At 24.5% G+C, this 27,574-nt stretch overlaps 1 protein-coding gene across 3 annotated transcripts in view; it reads left to right on the top strand.

Annotated features, from left to right (window-relative positions):
• The window catches only part of LOC135922153 (ADP-ribosylation factor-like protein 3), an 83,957-nt gene that overhangs the window by 43,129 nt on the left and 13,254 nt on the right, over window positions 1-27,574 (top strand). The window contains exons 6-7 of one of the 3 annotated variants that reach the window (XM_065456581.1): window positions 2,097-2,224; window positions 8,519-8,779. The exons of 1 other annotated variant lie outside the window; for it this stretch is intronic. In XM_065456581.1, coding sequence (XP_065312653.1) covers window positions 2,097-2,224; window positions 8,519-8,549 — 159 coding nt within the window. In that variant the 3' untranslated portion in view covers window positions 8,550-8,779. Of the gene's footprint in view, window positions 1-2,096; window positions 2,225-8,518; window positions 8,780-27,574 lie in introns of those variants that run through there. One more of the 3 variants, XM_065456583.1, reaches the window with a different exon arrangement.

Raw genomic sequence — 27,574 nt, 5'->3', positions numbered from 1 at the left:
ATCCACCTTAAATATTTCATCTATTTTTTTATTTATGTAATTATAATATTCATCATCGGGTATTGACATATTACCAGAATTACCATCGCTCCATTTGTCATAAAACAATTCAGTTTGTTTAACAACAGTCGTAATTTGACTGATCGATGGTATTTCATTTACTTCCTGAGCCTCTTGTAATTTAATATAATCTTTTGTATAGTTTTCCATCATCTTGCGATCTGTCCCTGACAACATTAATTGCTTGAATTTGGGACAGAGAAAAAGAGTGATACTTGTGTAAAACAAATTTTTCAATTAAAAAATGCTTTATATTAAGTAAAATCAATTTTATTTCTCCTTTTTCGCTTTGTAAGGTATTACAAACTACAAGAAGTTTATAATACCAAATTACCACTTTAAAAAGAGTACAAGAGTCCGACTGTAACTCAATAATAGCTCTGTTAAAATTCTCAAGAATTTTGACTAGTAATGAAGGATCGGAAAGTCTATAATATAATACTTTTCCGATCCCCCATGATCTTGAAGAACTTTTATAATTTCTTCATTTTGAGAATAAACAGAATTCAGAATATTGTATTTAGAGTTCCAGCGGACTTCTATATCTTGATAAAGGGCTTTATTTATTACTTTGTTTTAAATGCCCCACGAATATTTTAGTATTATCTATTGTTGATTTTATTAATGGGGCATTACTTTCCAAATATTTGAAGTTAAATGAATTTCTTAAAATTGTATTTAATATATGACAAGAACAATTTAATCGTTCATTTAACTCCAATGCTTATATAATATTTTTACCTTGGTCTGTAACAAATATTATATTAATAAAATCATTAGTATTAAAATTGTAAAAATTTTTTAATAGTTCATCCTTAACTACTTTGCTGGTCTTTGACACTTCTTTAAATTTAGCAGTAAATAGGTTTCTCTTCACTAACTTCCAGTCATCTGATATATAGTGCACGTTAACCGTTATAAACGAGTTCTTTTTAGGTCATCGCACCATATATCAGTGGAAGCAGCCATAAATCGATTCTTGATTACTGGGGCAATAGTATCAACCAAAATGTTTCTTATTTTATTACATTTTTCTTTAAGGGCGTGATAGAATGGTGTGATGTGAAATCAATGAGTTGATATCTATTTTACCATACTATGCCCCAACATCGACTAGAGCCTGGCTGAATTCAAGAAACCCATTCCCAGCTATCATTTCCAAAGGTCTAATATCTTTTGCACAAAGTGTTAAGGAATGATCTATAAATTTTTCTTTTAAATATTTTATATTACATTTATAGGTTGTTTTTCAGGTGTAAAAATAATTATTAATTTTCATGGATTTACCATCACATTTATCTCTTTTTAAATGTGATGTACCATGTTTATAATTATAAGATAATATAATTGAACAATTCTTACAACGTAGCCAATGTTTTTTTTATTTTCATCTATGATGATGTTAAATTTAGCCCATATTTCAGATTTTAAATTATTATTTGTATTTCTAAAAGAATAAATATTATTTATAATTTTATTAATTATATCATTAGTATTTTGTGCCATGATATTCCTTTATTTGATTGTTTTGGTAACTATTCTAAAAATTTAGATATGAATTATAAAAAAATATATTAATAATACTTGAATATTGGGGCTTATTTAAGATATTCCTTTATTTGATTGTTTTGGTAAAATATGTTGTAAAAATTTAGATATTAATTATAAAAAAATATATTAATACTTTGAATAAATTTGCAGGAAATTAATAATTAGATCGATCTGTGGGTGGTAGTGTTAACCATCACCCAATATTATATTAATCATAACTATAATATAATATAATCTTATAACCATTAACTCATAATGTAAAAATTTTTATAAAAAATATTAAGGCCCGGCCCGGATATATTTTTAAAAAAAATTTTAGGCCCGGGTTGGCCCGGATATGTTTAAAAAATTTTTTTTAGGCCCGGCCCGGGTATATTTAAAAGGGCCGGGCCAGGCTTAGTGCCGGACCTGCAGGTCTCTGATAAATATAAACACATTTCTATCTAACCAAATTTTGTAATCTTATTCAATTTCATTATAACTAGTGCTGTAAACGTTACTACAAAAAAGAAGCGCGTTACCGTTACTCGTTACATCTGAATAATGGAATGCGTTACCGTTACTCGTTACCATTTTACAAAAGGAACGCGCTTTACCGACTACTCAAAAAAACGTCTTTTTTTGCTTTTTACTGATGAAATAACTAGTTTTTAATTTAAAACTAAATATGATCAAATATTGAATCTAATATCAATAGCTAAGTTAATAATTGATGATTATGGCGAAAACATCAAAATTAATTTTTGATAAAATATGGGTCATCTTATGGTCAGTTTAAAACTTGAAATGAATATTTCGAAATGTATATGATCTCCGATTTTTAATTTTTTTAAGAAATATTATCCGTTTACTATTTTTTTAATAATTTCTTCAACAATTAGCATGGCTGGATATTTATTTAAAAAAATATTGCTATTTTTATACTTTAAAAAATAGATGGCACTATATATAATAGTTTTTATATGTTAAAATTCATTTTTTTTATTGATTAAAAATATTTTAATGTATATATATTAGAGAACTGCACGGGCTGTCCGTAGCCCGACCCGACCCGAAAATAAATAATAATATTAATATCTTAAATAAATAATAAACTAAATTACCATTTGATTTCAATCTCTTTGACTTAAAATTTTTCCATTTTATTAATATTTTTGAATAATGTTAATGTACTCACAAGGAAAGGAAATTTTAATAAAATTTATTTATAAAAAATAAGTTTTTTGTTGGAAAATTGATATTCAAATATTTGTAAAATTTTGATTGGAAGGGGGGAAGGGGGGGGGTAAAAATTTTATTAGCTTAAAATGATATTTATGAAAACAGTAAAATTTGCGAAGGGGGGGGGAAATTCCCCTCCAATTGGTTACGCGCCTGAGCCAACTAATCTTTTGACAGTTCCTCCGATACCGCACATGCATTTTTATTTTTAAGTTCAAAAGTTGGGGGGCTGTCGTGAAGTTGGCCCCTCATTTTGTTCTTTGAATATCTCAAAAAGGTGATGATACAAATCGAACTGAAAACGGTACAAATCGGGTACTAATCACACCAACTGATAAACCATTGAAAATCAAAAATTGTGGGGCCAACTTCACGGACCTATGGGCGGGGTTTCGGCCCGCCCGATGGGCGGGAGGATGGGCGGGTGAAAAATTTTTGAAAATGGGCAGGCGGGCGGGTTAAAAAATATTATTTTATTAAATTCAAAATTATTAGTAAGTTAGAATTAATAAGTATTTTTAATATTAATTATTAATAAATATCTATAATTTTTTAAATATTTTATTTTTACTTGGATTTTGTGGAACAGAAGAAATAGAAATACAAAAGTTAAATAAGGCTAAGCATGAAAAAAAGGATTGTGTTGTCAGAAGCGATATCATTATTGAATTCAATTGATCAATCAGAGTTTATCATTGCTGCTAATTGCATCAGTAAATTATTTTCCTATAGCTCACAACTTTGTAGAAATTTACAAAAATCAAATTTAGATTTGGTTCAGGTTATTGATTTGGCGGAAAATATATATGAACAGGTAGATACAATAAGAATGAATGTAGATGAATATTTTCATAATATTTATATAGACGTTGAATCGAAGGCTAAATTTTATGATATAACACTAATTAAACCTCGTCTAGCACCTGGGCAATTATTGAGATGTAAAATAAATATTGGCTCAACTGAAGAATATTATAAAATATCCACTTTCATCCCATTCTTAGATACTTTTTTATCGCAAATAAAAGTACGGTTTTTATATAAAAACAAGTCTTTAGCAATCTTCAAGTTTTAATACCCAAAGATCCATCTTCGTTTTCTAATGACAGATAAAATTAAATATTTAGCAAAATTTTATTCCTATGATATTGATACTGAAATAAATTTAATCAGTGAATTCGAATTGTGGTATAAATATTTACTACGTTTAGATATTTTACCTGAGCATGCTATTGAAGCGCTCAATCGGTGTAAAGAAATCTTGGCTCAAATTCCTAATATTTTGAAGTTGTTTTATATTCTACCATGTTTGCCTATTATAACATGTACGAATGAAAGGACTTTCCAACTTAAGAAGGTTGAAAACATATTTATGAAGTACTACTTCCGAATCTCGATTAAATGGGTTAGCTCTGTTAAATATCCATAGAGATTTGGTTCCAACGACAACAAAATTCTTGATGAATTGGCAACATTCCCACGAAAATTAAAAATCACATAATAATTATAGTATTTGATAAAAAAATTTGTATAATACTGTATTTGATAAGAAGTTTAAAAAACTTGTTTTTTAAAATATTTTCTAGTCAATATTTTATAGTTTTATTAAAGCCTCGTTTTGAGCCGAATTTTAAAAACGGCTAACTCAGTTATTTATCCAGAAAAATATTATGCAAGCCTGAAAATTTTGCTCATAGAAGGAGCAAAGGTCTAGACATATAGTATCGAAATTTCGAGGCTTAGTTAATATTTTTCTGGCGAAAATATTGAGTTAGCCGTTTAACAACATTAATATTTTATACACACTACTATTAGTATTTTCAATAAAAAAATTATATTATACTTATATTGTATGAGAATTTATGCTGAGGCTAGTTTTTAAAGCAAATTTTATTTAAAAAAAATGACATTAAACTTTATTTCAACTTAACATTTAAAAATTTTTATTAAATATAATATGTCTAACTAAAAATATTAAAAAATAGACTTGTAATATCCATTAGCACGAATTAGTAAATAATAGTTACAAATATAAATATAATAATTATTAAATTATTAATAATTTAATGATATAGCTAAAACATAAGACCCGGCCGAAGGCCAGATAAGGAGGTTTGGGCCCCCCCATAAGAAAATCCTGGATACGCCACTGCCAGAGCTAGTCTTCAAAGGCCAAATGAAATCAAATCCTAACCCCATTAGAATTATATAATTATGCTAAAGAAAATATTAATGGAATTCAATTTGAATATGTATCCAATCAAGAATATATCGAAGAGGAATTAGCCCTTCGTAAAAGATTTAATTCTGCACTGCCCATACATGGGGCCCAAAAAATTCACGGGGTTATTCCCATTGATCAAAATAGACTAAAAACCAAAATATATTATAATTCCCAAAAATATAATATAAAACAAGTTTCGTTTTAAAATGAGAAAATTATATTTAAAATATTAATTGATATATAACATGTGTATATGATGACAAATGGTGGTTAGGATATATAATCGATAAAAATGATATAAATGAAGAAGTAAAAATCCGATTTTTACACACTTGTGGACCTTCAGCCTCATTTAAATTTCCTCTGAAAGATGATATTTTAGTGTTGCCTAAATCTCATATTCTCTCGCTGGTCAATCCTTCTACTCCCACCAGTCAAACATATATATTATCTCCTGAAGAAATCTCACAAGCTAGCCAGGCTTTGTATTCCTTTAGATGAAGTAAGATTTAATTAATTTATAAACTATCTTAATTAGGCTAAATTTGTGAAGATTTTAAAAATTTATGATCTGAATTACAAATATTTAAAAATTTGAACAATGGGCGGGCGGGTTAAGGAAATTTAAAAAATTTGTTCAAAAACAAACTAAAAAAAAATATTTAATGAACTATAATAACAATATTTCTTTTTTTATTGTACCAATCGTTTTTTTTAGGTGGAGAATATTTACCTAACTATATTATGTAATAAACACAAAAATAAAATATTTTTCTTAGAATAAATAAACATTTGTCTATTAAAAATTTCCTTTTATGGGAATGTAATAAAACTTTTCTCTTAAAATTTCCTTTTTTTGGGTTTGCAATCTGCATTGTATTATTTTATTTTAGTAATAATTGTTTATCTTTATAATTGCCCTTTTCATTTTTATTTTATTATTTATAACATAATTTTTTAATTTAATTTTTATTTTAAAATTTTATTATGAATAAAGAAAATATATCTAAAAAAATAAAAAATAATTTATATAAATTAAGAGAAAATTCAGATAATAATAAACTAAAATCTTCAATGTGGAAACAATTTAAAATTATTTTCGATGAAAATGACAAAAAATTTTCTAAATTCAAACATGTTCTTCTTTGTTCTAAAAATCTTTCAGCAATGCTAAATCCGCGTTCCAAGAAACACTAGCTGCAGGAATTGCCAATATTTTTCTTGCTAATCTTGATAGCTTTGGCAAATCTCTTTCTTTTCGTTTCCACCAAAGTAGGATATCCGTTTGAATTATATCCTCTTCCTCAATTGAGATCTTCAAATAAAAGTGAAACCAATAATAATAAATTTAATAAAGTAATTTAAAATTTAAATTAATGATAAAATGCAACTTAAAATTTTGCTAAATTATACATATCAAAACTGGTCACTTTAAGAGTTAAATATTTTGTTATGTCATTAGGTACAATACTCTCCTCTGTAACAACCTCATCCTCCCATATGTTGGGGTTTAATTTTGAAGCGGATGCCATTTATTTCAAACATTGCATTTAATAGAGCTAAGCAATTTTATAATTTATTAATACCCTTTAATTTGATTCTCTTTGCATCTGGGGAAAGGGGTAAAATCAGATTTTCATCACGTCGATGTTATATTCTTCGATGCAAATCAAATCCAACATGTTTTCAATATGTTTTTTTACTTCATTATTTTCTTCCGACGTCAACATCCTCATTTGTCGGAACTTTGGTATTAAAAATGTTGAAATTTTAATTTAGACATAATTTTTAAATTAACATTATTTCATAACTATTCATTAAATTAAAATATGATATTAATGTTCAATTTTAGCCATATAAAGAGTGATAACTCCTAAACCCATGTTCATCCCTGTCTAAGATTTTGTACAAATATAAAGCAGTGTGATATCTATCTACAGAAAAGAAATTTTGAAAAAATACCTTTTTTTCTATGGCCATTTCCGGTTTTACACATCCGGTTATCGATATTAATAAAATGTCCATCATATTTATTTTTATGTCATTTTAAAGAACTTTTATTAAGCTAAAAAATTAAATTAAAATTATTTTTATAATATAATTATTTCTCGAGATATTTGAAAATAAATGAGGTGCATTTTGTCAAAAATGACCATTTTTCCGCGCTTTAAACGGCCATATCTTAGCGGGTAAACAGTGTTGGAAAGTAAAATTTCATTTTTTTTCTTAGTTAAGTATATACTACCAGTATACAAAATTTAAGAAAATTGAAGGGGGTCGGGTTGAAACCTTAGTTAATTTGATATGAAATTCACCATATTTTTTGGTAGCGTTCTATTACTTGAGATAGTCTTTGAATTAAATAAGCTTTTGTAATCAGTGATTATAGGATCAATACTTTTTTTGAAAATTTATAGTCTTTGAATTAAATAAGCTTTTGTAATCAGTGATTATAGGATCAATACTTTTTTTGAAAATTTATAATCAGATACAATTTTTAAAATCAATAGTATTAAACATAAAAAATTCCCATTATGTTATTTTGTCCGGGATTCAAACTGATATAAACGAACGGAACAGAATAGTGTCATAATATTCATTTTAATGTTATATATATTTTAACCTTAGTGGCGTATTAGAAATAACCCCCCCCCCTCTTCATGGTATTCAAGTCTAGATGAAAAGTGGATTATGAAAATAACCTTTCTCTTTCTAGGGAAAATTTGCTTTCATTTTTCTTTTCAAATTTAAATTGTAAAACCTCTTTCATAATTTTCATATATTTCTATAAAAATCTATCGTCACAAATCTATTCTTTTTATGCTATCTACTAAATTATAAAATATAAAAGCTACCAACCGATTTATCAATTCTCATTTAAAGATTGCCGTTTTGGAATTAAAAAAGAAATACTCTCAACGTTCAGAAAATACTAACATAATTTTTTAGAAATATTTTCGTTATTTTAGCGGCGGGATTATTTTTTGATGATTTTTAAAAAATTATTCTGGGAATTTTTTCCGGTTTTTTTTCCGGGGATTAATTTTCCCCCATATTTAATTTTAATCTAAAAAATGGGGAATTTATTTCCGGGGAATTATTTTCTATGGGAATTTTTTTCCTGGGAAATTTTTTCCACGGGAATATTTTTCCGGGTATTCCAAAGATTTTTTTCCTGGGATTTTTTTTCTGGGGAATTATTTTCCAGGGAATTATTTTCCCGGGGAATTTTTTTCCGGGGAATTATTTTCGGTGATTTTTTTTCCGGGAAATTATTTTCCGCTTACCAATATAAAAGTGTATCTTGATACTGATGCAACATTTTTAACTTTGTTCCAAATATATTGTTAGCCAAAAATTATGATTATTTAATTAAATTAATATTATTATGTAGTAAGGATACGTTTAACCTAATAGCCAATAATAATATATTATATTATTTTTTTTAAATTTTATAACTAGGAAGGATTTGAATGGATCTCAAGTCAACTGAAAGCCAAAAAATAAATATATTAACCATCCTCTAGTTAAGCTGTTACTAAAAAAAATGAATCGTTTACAAGGGTTAAGTGCAATACAACAATGTTATAAAAATTATTTATATTTATTTCTCATTTTTATAATAATCTAATTGCTATTTCAATAAACTAAATAACGACTTAATAGTCAATATATCCCGATATAAATAATATTTAAATACTTATACGCGTATATTATTTAAATAAAAAATGAGTTATAGATTTTCTAATTTTCTTTTTTTACTTTTACATAATAAGTACTTAAATATATTATATTGGTTGACTTAAATCAAGATTTCTTTAATAGAAAAAGTTTCATTTACTAAGTAACAATCCAACAACTTATTTAAACTTCGGATAAATACGTCTAGCAGTTTAATTGGGTGACCCCGGAGCAAGCTTTTCCGAAAATAAGGATGATGTAACTGATTTTTGTAGTGACCTCAGGGGGAAATCCCCTGGAAAACCTTATAACCCCCCCCCCCTTCCCACTAGATCACAAATTTTTTTATTTGTAGAAAAAGTATATCTTATCACGACTATGAACCTAATTCTTGATTTTATATAACCCAAATTTCAAATTTTCATGAAGGGTTGAGCTTTTCTTTTTACTATCTAATGAATTTGATTATTTTTCAATTTCCTCAATATAAATTTAAAGAGGCTTATCTAAGGTATCTGTACTATAGGTCAGCCCGTCGGATTTTCTAAAATATTTTTAACACTGGGCGGGTGGCGGTCGGGTTAAATTTTTTTTAAAGTAATGGGCGGGTGAATTTTTTATATTTTTCAGTCGAAATGAGCAGAACATTAATTTATTAAGAATAAATAAAGAGCCAAACCAGCCATTAAAATAAATAGAGCGAAACCAGTCATTAAAATAATCTTTAAACATTAGGCAAGTGTGTTAAACAAAATTTATAGATAAATGAGCCGGCGGGGGGTGGGGGGGGGGGTTAAAAATTTAAACTACGAGTGGGCCGGCTTTTTAGCTAAAAACTTCTTAAAAAATTTCCTCTTATCCTTAAGAGAAGGGGGGGGGGTGGCAATTTTAGGCGCAATGTTTTAGATCCTTAGCTATTATCTTATCATATATGGCAATCGCTAGAGATGCACCTGATATTAATTCCTCTTCAGATTCAGTGCATTATTATTTATAAAAAAATTTATTTTAGATAAAGCCTTGTCTTATCTTATTGATTTTGCAATTAATGATTATCCATCATTAACAATGTGCAAAGAAAAGATGGCGAGTAAATCAACAAACATCTGTTTATATCATCCTATTGATTGTCATGCCATTTACTAATTCATGATTTAATATATATTTACTTATAATCTAGAATTAAACTTATATTTTTCTTGATAGTTGTATATTCTAAGAATAATTAATATTTTTTTTGTTAATTGTTTTCTTGGGAATATTTATTGGAAGTTTTTTACAAATTTTTTTATTTATTTTCTATCTACCCAAAGGATCAGATATCTTCTATTATTGACACTACAATGCCCGTGCTACTCCAATCTATATTTCGAGATATATTTGATTGCCAATTTCCACTGCAAATTAGAAGCAGCATTGACTACCTTGGCTATCTGTGTGATTTCTCACAAAATCACCAGTCAATGAAAAGATCTTCATTTATTTAGTCACGGAAATATTATACTTTAGGGGAATCTTTTCCCATATTCTGACGGAAGATGGTTTGTAATAAGCGCACACCACTATAAAAAAAATACAAAAATAAATAAGAAAACTAAATCTATAGTCAATTATTGCGATAAGTTAGATTTTCCCAAATTTTCTTGAGATATACAAGCTTTGATAAATAGAGTTGAGTTTATATTTAAAGAGCTGAAAAAGTGCTCCTTTACACACCTCTTATCGGACGATGAATACACCTCATCGTCTTCATGCTAGGATATCTACTGGAAGCAACCCCTCCTCACCCTCAAAAATCAATATCTAACATGATTAATTGTACTTTTTAATTGCAATGGTACTCCATTCATATATTAAAAAAATATAAATTAAATTATTACTACCATATCAAAAATGAATATAAAAGAGTCAATATTTAGAACATGAATAATTAAAAATTATTTACAATGATTGAATTATTATAGTAAATTGTTTGCATGAATATCTTTTAAATTACAATTAAAAAGATAGCAAAGAATTATCCGGAAATAAGTTTTATTTGAAAAATAATTCATTGTATGCAATACATAAATTTGGTCGATATTAAGCAATATCATTGTTTTATAAATGATCTATATTAAAAGTATTAGATAATTTCTTACAACAATATATTTTGAATTTCATCTAAAAATTTAATAGATAATCTCCCAATAAATTTATCACACCTCTAGGCTACTCCCTGTTAAATGCCTACCCCTAACCCCCTAAAAAAAATTGGAAGCAAACTGCACCTACCTCCTTCCCCCGCTCATGTAGACGCAGAGTACACCAAACTACAAGCAGTATATATACCATCACAATCAGAGTTGGGCAGTACCGCGAATACTTGTATCTAAGATACAATATCCTTTTGTATCTTGTACTCAGTATCTTATTGACATTTTTAATAAGATACTAGTATCTGTATCTAAGATCCTTTATTTTGAAAAGAATCTTGTATCTATTTTATTTTCTTTAAAAAGATACAGATACAGATTCTTTTTAATATTCATGTTTAAAACATTTACATATCACACAATGTAACTAAATCTTGTAATATTTTCTTTATTTCTTCCCGCTATTATATTTTAAATATATTAATAACCAAAATTAGTTGGAAATTTTACAGGTCACAAAGATAGATAGATTAAAAATAACAACATCAAAACTAAATAAGAGAAGGATATATTTTATATGTAATATTTTTTAATTTGTAGAATGTACAATCATAGTAGTGAAGATAAAATTTGAAGATAGGTTCTCCTCAATCAAATCCGAATCTTAAAATTCTAGATGGGAAATTTTATAAATTCATGAGAAAAAGAACAAGGGACAAGCTGAATGTCAAAATTGCACAAGTAAAAAAGTTATTAAAGGTTCAACAAACTCCTTTACGAACTTTGTTAAACATATTAAAGTATATTATACATATTTTATAATTATTAACAAAATAATACCTATACTTAAGTCCCTTTTAGATGATAGTTATTAAATTTTTTTATAGAAGATGACTGATTATCAAATTAATATCATTTTGGATATATATTTTTTAGGGGTGTATTGATACCACTTTTTGGAGGCCGATCAGATATTCCCGATATTAAATTATATCGGCCGATTACCTATCCGATATATATAATTTTGTATTCTGTAAAGATACCAATGATTTTAATTTTTAATATACTTTTTATTAGTATAACATCTATAATTTAACTATACCATTCAGTTATAGTTTATATTCAATTCAATTGCAATTTTAATAGTATAAAATATTTTTATAAATGACTTTTAATAAACAATAATATTATGAAATTTGAAATAAATATTTAAAATAATATTTAACATTAATATATCGAAGATTTCTTTTTAGAAATACCAATATTTCCAATTTATCAGAGGTCAGCTTGCAGCGATAGCAACTGTCAAAATCACCAGCTTCACTAAAAACAAATTCTGAAGAGAATCTCGCGCACATTTATAAACAGAATGCGCAAAAAAATAACAATATGGCGAATGTTTATTAATTAATTATTATTGTTAAAAAATATAAATAAAAATGGATTTCGATTTTATTTATAAAAATATATAATTTTATATACAACCTTTTTTAAAAAATTTTATAACATTTTATTTTTGTTAAAGAAGCCATTTTATACCGGATCAAATTTTATAATATTGGATAATAACCGATGATTTAAAATAGGTGAAATCGGCTCGATCCGATCCAATAAAAAATATCGGAACATCCCTAATATATTTTATATATAATTATTTTAGCAAGTTCTTATTTGAGGAAATATTGAAGCTACAATTGATATATATCATTAGATAATTTTAAAAGGCTCTTAATAAAATAATTATAATAAGGTAGAATTTAACTTTATTAGTTACTTTTATTTATTTATGATATTAGTAAAATTACATTACAGTATTTATTTACAAAATTAAATCAATTTAAAATCCATTAAAGAAAATTGTTATGTATTTAATAATTATAATATAGAGTTATACATTATTTTCATATTTTTTATATATGTTAGCGGCAATGTAATTTCGGCAATGTGAGGTAGTGGTAGGCAGAGTAATTTTGTTATTTCGGCAAAGTATACATTGCCGAAATAACCAGGCAATGTATTATATTTTACAAATTAATAATATTATTTATTTGAGATTAATTTATTATTATTTAATATTTTAAATTTTTTTAAAATATATTTTAATTTGTTACAATATATTTTTTTGATTGATATTTTTTTTAATATATATTTTCTTTTAGTATATATATTTTTTTAATATATTTTGATCGCTAATTTTTTTTATTCTTTGTGTTATATGATTTTTTTAATAAATTTTTTAAATATATTTTTTTGATTGATATTTTTTAATATATATTTTTAAAATGATTTTTATATATTTATATTTTACGTAATTTTATCTATTATATATCTTTTGATAGATAATTTTTTAGGTAATAATGATTAATGTCATAATCGTTATTTTTGTACTTTTTTGTTTTTTTAAAGTAAATAGGTAAAAATATGTTTTGTAATCATGTTAAATAAATATTTCAGTGAAAGTGTAGAAAAGTGACAATTGTCATAATCGTTATAGTAAATATGTAAAAATATTTTTTTTAAACATGTTAAATTAATATTTCAGTGAAAGTGTACTATAAAGAAGTGACAATTGTCATAATCGTATTTTTGAACATTTTTGAGCTTTTTTAAAGTATATAGGTAAAAATATGTTTTGTAAACATGTTAAATTAATATTTCAGTGAAAGTGTACTATAAAAAAGTGACAATTGTCATAATCATCATTTTTGAACTTTTTTTAAAGTAAATAGGTAAAAATATGTTTTGTAAACTTTTAAATTAATATTTCAGTGAAAGTGTAATGTAGAGACAATTGTCATAATCGTTATTTTTGAACTTTTTTTAAAGTATATAGGTAAAAATATGTTTTGTAAACATTTTAAATTAATATTTCAGTTAAAATGTAGTATAGAAAAGTGACAATTGTCATAATCGTTATTTTTAAACTTTTTTTAAAGTAAATAGGTAAAAATATGTTTTGTAAACTTTTAAATTAATATTTCAGTTAAAGTGTACTGTAGTGACAATTGTCATAATCGTTATTTTTGAACTTTTTTAATTTTTTTTAAAGTAAATAGGTAAAAATATGTTTTGTAAACATGTTAAATTAATATTTCAGTGAAAGTTTATTATAGAGAAGTGACAATCGTCATAATCGTTATTTTTGAACTTTTTTTAAAGTGTATAGGTAAAAATATGTTTTGTTAAACATGTTAAATTAATATTTCAGTGAAAGTATACTGTAGAAAAGTAACAATTGTCATAATCGTTATTTTTAAACTTTTTGAGTTTTTTTAAAGTAAATGGGTAAAAATATGTTTTGTAAACATGTTAAATTAATATTTCATTGAAAGTGTACTATCGAAAAGTGACAATTGTCATAATCGTTATTTTTGAGTTTTTTTAAAGTAAATAAGAAATATGTTTTATAAACATGTTAAATTAATATTTCAGTGAAAGTGACAATTGTCATAATCGTTATTTTTGAACTTTTTTGAGTTTTTTTAAAGTATAATAAATATGTTGTAAATTTTAAGCATCTATAATTTTAAACATTTAACACTAACACATACTCTAAAATATAGAAACAAATAAATGTATCATAAAAATAAACTTTATTCCTATTAATTATATTCATTCATAATCATAATATAAACATATATTTATATATAAACTCTTGAACAAAAGACCATCTGATCTTAATTACAACCCAACTCCTTTCAAAGATCACTTTTGATTGGCATTTCACACATATCATAATATTGACATTTCATACATAGCATAATATTGACATTTCATATATATCATAATATATATATAAATATATAACAAAACTACAACAAGCCTACCCTTCAGAAGCCACGTGTTACATTCTAAAAAAAACAATATATCATAGATATTCTTCATTTTTCATATGATCCTCCCAAATTCTCTTCATTTCTCATCAGTTATTTGATATCATCTTTTCATAATCTCTTCAGACTTTTTCATTGAATACTAGCTCTTGGTCATCAATACTCCCATATTTACACCATTTTTCATCTCACATCAGGGGTTAAATAGAACATATAAGGGGTTAAATGAAACATATATTTCTTTAAATATTAACAATCAAAATTACATCGAACTGTAATTTCTGTACATAACATAATCAATGTGATATTTTGTCTCAAAGAAAATTTTGATTTAAAATATATAAATCATCAGATGTAATATTTTAACATAATCATTGAACATTGGTAAACATAAAAAATTTTACTGACATAATCATGATGAAAACCACATAATCATTATGAAAACTACATATATTACGTATAACTACAATTTTGTTTTGTATTCACAATTAATGACATAATCACTATTAAAACTATATAGATTACATGTAAATAAATAGAATATTTTGATTTTCACAAAAAAAAAAACAAATCTTAATTGTTAAAAAAAATAAAGACAGAAATATTATTACAATTGTTGAACAGGAAATATTGTACAATCTAATAAAAATGAAAAAAAATTTCAATTTATATGATTTATAAGTTATCATTTCAAACGCATCATAATGATAACTTTACATTTAAAAATATATCACATATATAACACATCTTAATGATAACATAAACTATACATTTATATATATCACACAAATATATATATACACTTATCACTTACATAACATATCACCCTAATTAAAATTGCATTATATTCACCATTAATCAATATTATTAAAAATAGATTAAAAATAAACCAACACACATGTCCATCTTTTTAAAAGCTCCAATTGCATATATAAAAATTAATAATTTCAGCACAAAAATCTATTATATATTTTTAATATCACTCATAAAAATTTTGATCATCACCATAATTATTCACCAATTTTTATTCACACTTTTATTTTGTATATATTTTTATAATAAATTTCCAGTTTTATCACTAAATTCTCTACTTCCGTACCCTTATAATTCCAATAAATACCCCTTTTCTTAATTTTATATTTTATTTTAATAAATTAATTAATAGCCCTTTAAAAAAAAACTAAATTTAATAAAATAACCTGTCACATAATTAAAATAACTCTCTCTATATACATATGAAATCTGTCTTAATTTTCAATAAATTTAATTTTTATTTCATCAACATGACAATAAAATTATCCACTGAATTAAATTTAAACAAATTTTATTTTTATTTCATCAAAATGACAATAAAAATATCTAGTTTTTCAACTCTTTTTATTCAAGTTAAAAAAATCAAAAATCCTTACCCTTTTGATTACATTATTTCACATATATTTACAAAAATTTTACATATATTTACAGAATCATTTTAAATCTATACATTTAATAATATTTAATCTTGTCATCTATTTTTCTCAATATCTAATTATATTTTATCCCTTATAAAAATTCCCATTTAATTTTATAAATTAAAAATTTCATTTGTTTAAAAAAAATGTAATAACTTGAGTTGTGAAAAATTTATTTAACATAGTCAATTCTTTTTATTCATTTCATTGTATCACTCACAAATCCCATTCTTATCCTCTACATTGCATTCTCATCAATCCCTAGATGGATCCTAAAGTCAACGGCAACAATTTTAAACATCTATAATTTTAAACATTTAACACTAACACATACTCTATATAGAAACAAATATATGTATCATAAAAATAAACTTTATTCCCATTAATTATATTCATTCATAATCATAATATAAACATATATTTACATATAAACTCTTGAGCAAAAGACCATCTGATCTTAACTACATCCCCACTCCTTCCAAAGATCACTTTTGATTGACATTTCATACATATCATAATATTGACATTTCATATATATCATAATATATATATATAAATATATAAATTAATATTTCAGTGAAAGTGCACTGTAGAAAAGTGACAATTGTCATAATCGTTATTTTTAAACTTTTTTGAGTTTTTTTTAAAGTAAATGGGTAAAAATATGTTATGTAAACATGTTAAATTAATATTTCAGTGAAAGTGTACTATAAAAAGTGACTATTGTCATAATCATTATTTTTGAACTTTTTTGAGTTTTTTTAAAGTAAATAGGTAAAAATAGGTTTTGTAAACATGTTAAATTAATATTTCAGTGAAAGTGTACTGTAGAAAAGTGACAATTGTCATAATGTTTATTTTTGAACTTTTTTAGTTTATTTAAAGTATATAGGTAAAAATATGTTTTGTAAACATGTTAAATTAATATTTCAGTGAAAGTGTAGTATAGAAAAGTGATAATTGTTTTCTATTGAGAAGATACAAAATCTTACAAGATCTTATAGGGAAGGCTTGCTACCAGATTTCCGTTAATAATATAGCTTAAATATATTTTTTAATAATATTAAGAAGCATATAAATATGAGGGGGGGGGGGAGAAGAAAAAATTCCCACCCATTTAACCATATGTGCCTGATTTGGTAAATTTAATTTTAAATAATGAAGAATTTACCACTATCAAATAACTAAAAGTGCGTATATGATGTCACAAAAATATAAATATATGAATAAAAATAATTACCTTATAAAATTTGTGAGAAATATTTTTAAAAAAAATTATAAACCCGAAGAAAATTTAAAACATAAATTGGCCAAAGGCCTTCAAAGAGAGAGCCTAGCATTATTCAATAAAATATAGTAAAAAAAAATTATCCACTTCATTTCTCGAAAAAAACTTAGATAAACTTATAATGTTTGATGTAGAATCTTAGTAATTGTTTAAAATAAATATAAATATAAGGTCTATTGAAAATGCTAAAATTTATTTCGTAAATATATTCATTTTCGAAAAGCTATTTAATACTTTGATAGATTTAAATTTCAATATTAGCTCTACCTTGTAATTTCAGATCGTTCACTAAAGTGAATAAATATTTAGAATGTATTTACTCACAGAATTGAAATAAATGAGCCAAAAATATTATAGTTAGTTGATATACAAATAACTGATTCAGGATTCTTTATTAAAATATATTTCGTAGTTAACATTTTAGAAAAAAAATTAATTAATCCTACAATTATTTTAATCTTATATCGGCCTAAAAAAACATTTCCGGATGCTATGAAGATTAAAGTTTAATCATAATAGTAGAATTTATTATCATTTGAAGTGATTAATGTATTATTAATAAAATCTCGAGTTTAATCAAATCAAGGAATTGACGATTTGCAGGAAAATAACTCATCATTAATTTTGAATATATAAATAAAAGCGAATTTAGGAATTTTATTGTTGATATTACTGTTCGTGACTTAAAAATCTAAAACATATCTAAGCTGAAATTTTATGTTTACAAAACATATTTTTTCCTATTTACTTTAAAAAAATGAAAAAAGTTTAAAAATAACGATTATGACAATTGTCACTTTTCCATAGTACAGTTTCACTGAAATATTAATTTAACATGTTTACAAAACATATTTTTACCTATAAACTTTAAAAAAACACAAATTAAAAATAACGATTATGACAATTGTCACTTTTCTACAGTACTATTTAACTGAAATATTAATTTAACATGTTTACAAAACCTATTTCTACCTATTTACCTTAAAAAAAGTTAAAAAATAACGATTATGACAATTGTCACTTTTCTATAGTACACCTATATTGAAATTTTAATTTAATATGTTTACAAAACATATTTTTATCTATTTACTTTAAAAAAAGTTTAAAAAAAACGATTATGACAATTGTCACTTTTCTATAGTAGACTTTCACTAAAATATTAATTTAGCATGTTTATCAAACATATTTTTACCTATTTGCTTGTAAAAAACTCAAAAATGTTTAAAAATAACGATTATGACAATTGTCACTTTTCTATAGTACACTTTCACTGAAATTTTAATTTAACATATTTACAAAACATATTTTTATCTAATTGTATTAAAAAAAACTCTAAAAAGTTTAAAAATAACGATTATTACATTTGTCACTTTTACCTAAAAAATTAACTATCAAAAGATATATAATAGATTAAATTACGTAAAATATAAATATATAATAATCATTTTAAAATTATATATTAAAAAAAATCAATCAAAAAAATATATAATTATATAACACAAAAAATAAAAAAAAATTAGCGATCAAGATATATCAGGAAAAAAAATATATATTTTAAAAAAAGTATCAATCTAAGAAAATCATATAACACAAAAAATAAAAAAAATTATACAAATAAAATATATATTAAAAAAATGCGAAACTTTTACCGCGAAATGTATTATCGCGAATGCATTATCGCGAATGTCGATTACCGCGAAAAGATATTATAGCGAATGCATTACCGCTAATGCATTATAGCGAATGTATCATAGCGAATATATTAGCGCAAATGCATTATAGCGAATGCATTACCGCGAAAATATTATAGCGAATGCATTACAGCGAATGTAATACCGCGAATGCATTATCGCGAATGCATCATAGCGAATGTATTATAGCGAATATATTAGCATTACCGCGAAAACATTATAGCGAATGCATTACAGCGAATGTAATACCGCGAATGTATTATCGCGAATGCATCATAGCGAATGTATTATAGCGAATATATTAGCGCGAATGCATTATAGCGAATGCATTACCGCGAAAACATTATAGCGAATGCATTACAGCGAATGTAATACCGCGAATGCATTATCGCGAATGCATCATAGCGAATGTATTATAGCGAATATATCAGCGCAAATGCATTATAGCGAATGCATTACCGCGAAAACATTATAGCGAATGCATTACAGCGAATGTATTATCGCGAATATATCATAGCGAATGTATTAGAGCGAATACATTACAGCGAATGCATTAGCGAATGCAATATCGCGAATGCATTACAACTAACATTATCACAATGCAATAGTGATATTTAACAAAATTATATTTAACCCATTTATTAAGTTCCAAAAAACCAGAGAACCAGCTTAATTGTCTATATTTATTTAAAGTAGCGTTTTAAAATTATTTACCTCTAAAACATGTCACTTGTTATTTATGAAATTCGTATTTTATTAAAAAATATGTGGAATTTGGTATATTCAATTTTTTTAACGATTAGATTAAGTCGTTTTTTACAAAAGACCCTATTAATAAATATTTTAATATTTTAAGATTGATTCTAGTAAAAGTTAATTTTTGCCCCAACAAGCCCCAAACCCCAGGCTTGTAGATTATATTGGTTTATTAAGTCTCCTATAGGATAATTGTTATTATCAATAATACACCATTTGTATATAAATAATTCATAAAAAATTTCAAAATGTGATATTTTATTTTAAAAAATGTTTAAGTTTTAATTAATTTTTTAATTTTTTTTCTAATTCTTTTGATTATCAACCACCAGAAAAGGTGAAAGTTAAAGGGGAAAAAATAGAATTTAAAGCTATAATAGCCAATGAATACTTATTATATCATATTTTTAAGCATAATATAATTAATTCGACCAAATTCTACTAGCCCCTAGTTACTGATATGATTAACCCTTTCCAGCGCTAAAAAAAATATGTTGATAATTTTTAAAATTTTTTAAATAAGATTAGATGAAGGGGAACATTGGATTGAGACCTCTATCTTATTAAATCTTTTGTAATCGTCAAAATTATTAATTTTATAGCTTTAAAACATAAAATCTTATCTTTTTTAAATTTAAACATTGTTAAATTTAAAAATAATAAATGTCAACTCCTGTTTCAAATATAAATCTTAAAATGATAAAAAATATATTTAATTATATATTTTGGTGGTTTCAATAGAGATGATATATGAATTTAGTTCAAATTTAATATTTTGTAAGTTATTTTCAAATCATATTATTCTGCCTGAAAGGGAATGCCTACAATAAATATTTTTAAACATAATGATTATGAGACTTTCTGAAATGGGAAAAGAAGATTTTTTAATTTCATATGTCTATATAATTATTTTTAAATCTCACTGTGGAAATTGGTTTATTATTCATGATACGGTTTAAAACAATTTCAACTTTAAGAGAGACAGAGGTCACAAATCCATATTTTTATGCCGTTTAATATTATAGTGAAAAACATTTTAATTATGCTTTAATATTATTTACTTATCTTAAATTCCGTATAAAACAATTTATAAAATACAGAGAAAATATTCAAAATAACGAAATTTGAAAATTTAGGGCAGGGCTTTAAATAATCAGAGCGAAAAAATGCAGACCGAAGAACACAGGTATATTAATTTACGACATTTATATTATTTATTTTATTACTAATTATGACATTGAAATGTGTTAAATTCAATTTTGTCTGTACTGTAAAAAATAGCTAAATATTAATAAAAGTATAATTTTTTTTGGCGTTGATAAAGCTATCCTTTCAACAATAACCCAGCGGCTGAAATAATATTTTTCTATTAAAATCTTTAGACATTTTTGGAATTGGATAAAAATAAAGTTATTACGTGATACGTGATACGTGATATTAAGCGCACTAGCCCTAAACGTCGTACATATAGCAAAAGTTATATATACAACAGAGCAACGCTTGGTTCTCTTACGAAAAAACCCATCAAACTGGGATAAAAAATGGGAAAATAATTAAAAGGATCATCCACGATTTTTGGGCAGGCCGCAGTTACCTGTACGCGTAAGTGGCAAAGCCACTCACTTAAACGCCCATGGGAAGTAAAAGGGACAGAAGCCCATGCCCGATTAAGTAAGTTTTGATTATGGAAGGGTCATATTGGCAATGTTACAATTTACAATTTAAGTCTTAGGAATAACTATAATGTTCATATAATCTGTAAATAAATATGATTAAAATAAAATAATATTTACCGTTCTCACTTCAAATTTTCCACCGGAATAATTCACTGATCGAAGCATTTTAATTTAAAATAAAATCAATTATCATTTCAAATTTTATTTTTTTCAGCGGGTAAAAATGAAGGCTTCAAAATAAAGTTATTACCAAACTATAATTTACTTCTGGCACCTTACTTTAAAAAGATGAAAGGTGCAATAATTCTTTTTCAATTTTTTTAAAGATTTATATAAGTTAATTGATGATACTACGAAATAAGATTTATAAATAGATTACATGACTTGTTTATTAACTCATATTTTGTTATATTTTATTACTCTAAAATAATTATTTAATTTTTTTTAAATTCTGGAACCCTAACTGAACTTGGGATCTAGACTAGTGCCTGAAATCTAACTCGTTATATTAAAATTTATTAATGTTTACAACCCTTAATATTTTTGATTAGTAATTTTTTTAAATCTCACTTTCGCGTTTCAATTTATATATAGAATTTAATTTTATTTATAAAACTCTTCATATATTATTAAAGATCAATTCACTATATTGCCACAATATACAAATGGTGTATTATTGATAATAACAATTATCCTATAGGAGACTTAATAAACCAATATAATCTACAAGCCTGGGGTTTGGGGCTTGTTGGGGCAAAAATTAACTTTTACTAGAATCAATCTTAAAATATAAAATATTAAAAATATTTATTAACGTATAACTTAAGTTAAGTGTTTGTTGGGCTATCTCATGGTATTTAATAAATTCAATTATAAATTCTCAAGCTTATGATGATATTGACAAAAACGACTACTAGCCCTATTCCTAATATTGCAAGAAAGTTGATAATGAGATCAAAAATTTTGATTATTTACCGGGCGGCTAAAAAACGTCGCGTTTTGAAATCTTATTAACTCCGAAACGTGTCATTCGTTTTTTATGAAATCTCCTGTCTTAATATTCTCAAAATATATAATTTAAAGTGGTTTTTAGAAAATTAAGATAAAAAAAATGTAGTCGTACATAAATATTTTTAAAGATTTCCTTTAATTCATAAACTATAACATAAAAACAAAATATTTTAAATTTTATAAAGTGGCTTTTAGAAAATTAAGATATAAAAATGTAGTCGGACATATATATTTTTAAAGATTTCTTCAAATTCATAAACTATAACATAAAATATTTTGGCATTATTAAACAAATCTCATTATTAAATACCACTAACAATATAAACATCGATAATTTTCTAAATTATGTATTTTATCAAAGATCTGATAATGATAAAATTTTGACATATTCTCTAGGAAAAAGTGGAATATTAATCCAGTTCACCAAGCTAACCCCATGGTTATCATATAACTCATCAATCTCCTTTTGATTTTCAACTAAGATTTTATCAAGCAAAACCATAGATTCGTAATACGAATTTCACTAGAATTTATCAGATACCTACCCAATTTCTTGATGTTACCTGCCATATTGGTAGACATTTTTTGTTTATTCCACAAAGTAAGACACTTTTGGAAAGAACTTTGTGATATTATTTTATGTTATCAGCTAAAGCTAAAAAAATTCTGATGCCCATAATTAGGGGAGACCGGTGTTATAATGAACCCAGGGTTATAGTGAGAGTGGCTTTATTTTCTAGAGTATTAAACTCTAAGAGATAATTTTTTACCAAAACTATATACTTATATATTGCATATGCGGCTATAATTTTTATTTCTATCGAACCGCTTGAAGAATTTTTATAATGCTTTATATCATTCGTACCTTCAAAAGTAACTTTTTACACTTTTACTATTTTTCAAAAATAAAGAATAATATACAATTTTACCACACAAAAATCATCTTATATAAAAAAAAAATCCTATTTTATAGAATAACAATTTACCCGAACAAAATTGATAATATAAATACTTCAAAATATGATCTTAATCAAAGTGGTGCTACTGGGGATATTTTTATGAGGCTAGGTAGAACCTTTTTTTTGCTATTTTTTAAAAATTTGACATGCAAAAAAAGTCAAGGAGAGACCAACTAAAAGAAAAAAAATCGAAAAATGTTATTGTATGATAAATAATTGTTTGGTATACAAATAAATTATATCAAGCATAACAATCAAGACTGCTTTCAATGTCAGTTATTAGTTACATGGCTTTGCAATTTTATTGTTTTTTTATTTGCAAAGATTGTGAATGTTTTAAATGATTTTATATAACACTTTTATTTTAAATCATTAAATATATCCTAATAAAAAAATATATAACTTTTATATATGGAAAATTAAGCAGAGTTTATAATAGCCTCGACCAAGGGCTTGTTCGTTCCCGGGTAGGATTCACTCGGTTACCAAAAAAAATTCCAGGAAAAATGATATTTTGAAAAAATTATTAGAGATGTATTTTTGAAATTTTAACATATCATAAAACTAATAGAGCTGAATAAAATGAGATATTTTTTATTAAAAATGATAAAGTACTTATAATTTTCTTAAGGTTTGCCTTTAGGGTTCGCCATTACCTCGTTCTCCCCCCTACAAGTTTTCAATAAATTAAAAAGAAAAAACTTGATGTTTAATATTTAAAATGATTTGATGAAAAAGAGAAATCTATTTTATTACTTAGAATCTTTTTTATATATTTTGAGTCAAAAAAAAGAAAAGCCTTAGCCTTAATTTCAATAAAAAAATGTTTTTAGAGCCAATCCCCATTTTAACTTAATTTTCAGATTCAACTAAGTCAGTCGAAAGTCGATAAATATAAAATAGTAACTTTCATGAAACTCCATTCGCGATATGATAATGCATTCGCTATAATGCATTCGCGATAATACATTCGCTATGATGCATTCGCGGTAATATATTCGCGATAATTCATTCGCTATAATGTATTCGCCATTCGCGATTACATTTTCGCGGTATTACATTCGCGCTAATACATTCGCTATAATATTTTCGCTGTATTATATTCGCTATAATGCATTCGCGGTAATGCAATCGCTATATTATATTCGCGATAATGCATTCGCTGTAATGCATTCGCTATAATATCTTTTCGCGGTAATCGAAATTCGCGATAATGCATTCGCGATAATACATTTCGCGCTATTTTCGCGGTATTGACATGTAACCATTAAAAAAATATATATATTTTAAAAAAAATATCAATCAAAAAAATATATTGAAAAAATTTATGTAAAAAATAAATATATTATCTTTTTAAAAATATATATTTAAAAAAATACTTTGCCGAAATAACAAAATTACCCTGGCACATTGCCGAATATTTCACATTGCTGCTAACATATATAAAAACGGAAAACTTTTATTTTTTTATAAATTAAAAACAAATAATAATGAATATTTTTCTACAAAACAAAACAAAAAATAATATTAAAAAAAAGAAGTTATTTTAAAATTAATTATCATTATTTACAACATTTATAATTTTATTATTCAAAAATCATTAATATAAAAGTTATTATATAAAAATTGATATATAAAAATTATATAAACCATTTACGATGGACTACTAATAAAATATGTAAAAATTGAAGTATAAAAGAAATTAAAATATTTTTTATTGTAACCATGTTTAATCGTAAAAATATAAAGACGTTTAAATATGTAGAATAGAATGCAGTAATAATTATTTTTATGTAGTTTTCATTGTACTTATTATTGGATATTGGATTAATTTATGTATGGAGAAAATTAAAGAGTACAGTAATAATATGATTTGTTGTAACACATTTTCATAATGCGAAAAAACATTCTTATATAGTTAAATAACTTTCCATAATTATTGTAAAAAACATTTTGATATAAATTAAATTTAAAAAAAAAAAATTTTTTTTTTAAAGTTTTTAAACTTTAATGAAGACTAACATCAAAGTTATGAATCAATTATTTTTTTTGGACACAAGTTTAAGTAGAAAAATGAGAATTCAAAAAAAAAATTTAATAATAAAGTTCTTAAACTTTAATGAAGACTAACGTCAAAGTTATGAATCGAATATAGTTTTTTTATGTTTTGGACATAAGTTTAAGTGGAAAAATAAGAATTTTAAAAGATATTATAAAAAAAAAAATTTCTAAGATTTTTACAATACCTTTTTTTAAATTTAAAGAATTATTCCAATATTTTAATTTTACTTTTAGCTATTTAAAGAATTGAAATCAGGATAAGAAATTTGAATAATTTCTTAAATAAACATGAGTGAAAACTCGAAATTAGGGTTTTCAGATAATTCTTATTTGTTTAGAATTTTTTATGATCAATTCGAAACACCAAAATAAAAAAAACCATTTATTATTTATCTATTCTTTGTAAATAAAATATTGCACAATATAAATCAATTACAAATTCAATCATTTAAAGGAATGCATCGAATTTCCTTTTCAATAAACTTTATGGTGTGAGAATAAAAATTTGAAAAATTATATGTAAAATAATTGCCTAAAATACTCGTAACAATTGAAATAACTTCATTTCGGTTATTGGGTTTAGGAGAATTTGATCTATATTGATTTTTAATTACTCCGAAAAAATTTTCTATCGGATTTAATTGCAGCGAATAGGGTGGCAAAAATATGATATTTGGATAATTCTCACTAATTATCCTCGCTCGATGTATAGGAAAATTGTGAATTTTTTCAATCCACTTATTCCTATTGTGCATAGGTTACCGGAAGTTTTTTACAATGTTTTTCTCAAAATTTTCTTTCAAGTTTTTAAAAGTTTTTTTAAAAAAGGATCTATTCTCAACAAGTTTTTACAATAATTACGGAAAGTTAAATTGAAGTGTCGGGGCTTCCATTATGGGTAGAATGGTTGGTGGCACATCTCGATGATTTTTGGTGTGCGTCATTTTAGGTTAATAAAAGCAACTACAACAATTAAATTTTATTTAATTTTAAAATCAAAAAAAAATATAAGAATTATCTGAAAACCCTAAATTCGAATTTTCTTTCACTTATGTTTATTAAGAAATTATCAAATATCTTATCTTGATTTCCATTCTTTAGATAACTAAAAGTAACATTAATATATTGTAATAATACTTTAAATTTTAAAAAAATTTACAATGCATTTAAAAAAAAAATTATTCTAAAAATCTTAGAAAATTTTTATTCTCATTTTCCCACTTAAACTTGTATCCAAAACATAAAAAAATTATATTCGATTCATAACTTTGACGTTAATCTTCATTAATAAAAACTCTTATTATTTAAAAAATTTAAAAAAAATTATATCAAAAATTTTTAAAAATATGGAAAGTTATTTAACTATATAAGAATGGTTTTACACATTGTGAAAATGTTTACAACAAATCATATTATTACTGTATATTAAATAAAAAAGTTATAATGAATGAAAAAATTGATGAAAGGGAAAAAATTATTGATGATATATCTAAATTTAAAGATGAAATAATGGAAATATGGAAAGGAAATATCATTAGCGATATTAAAAAATAAATTAATATCGTTAGAGATACTGTAGAAGAAAATAAATTTGAAAAATTTATGTTGGAAATAGATAAAATTAAAAGAAAAATAGAAGAAGAAAAAAATAAAGGGATCGGAAAAACTAAAATAAAAAATAATGAAATAGAAAAATTTTAAATAGAAGAAAGGGGAATTAAAGAAGTAATAATAAATGAATTAGAAAAATTAAAATTAGAAATAGTAAGAAATGAAAAAGAAAAGGAAGAAATAAAAAAAAAGGAAATTGAGGGAATAAAGAAGATATTAAGAGAAAATATTGAACGTGAAAAAAGGGAAGAAGAAGAAATAGAAAATAAAAAGAAAGAAGAAATGGAAAAAGTTAAGGCAAAAAAAATGTAGAAGGAAATTTTTAAATTGGAAGTAGAGAAAATGAAAATAAAAATAAAAGAAAT

The sequence above is a fragment of the Gordionus sp. m RMFG-2023 genome, chromosome 1 (genome assembly GCF_954871325.1).
Source record: "Gordionus sp. m RMFG-2023 chromosome 1, tfGorSpeb1-WG-v2, whole genome shotgun sequence".
NCBI classification, from domain to species: Eukaryota; Metazoa; Nematomorpha; class Gordioida; order Chordodea; family Parachordodidae; genus Gordionus; species Gordionus sp. m RMFG-2023.
This window is presented reverse-complemented; position numbering and strand designations above follow the sequence as displayed.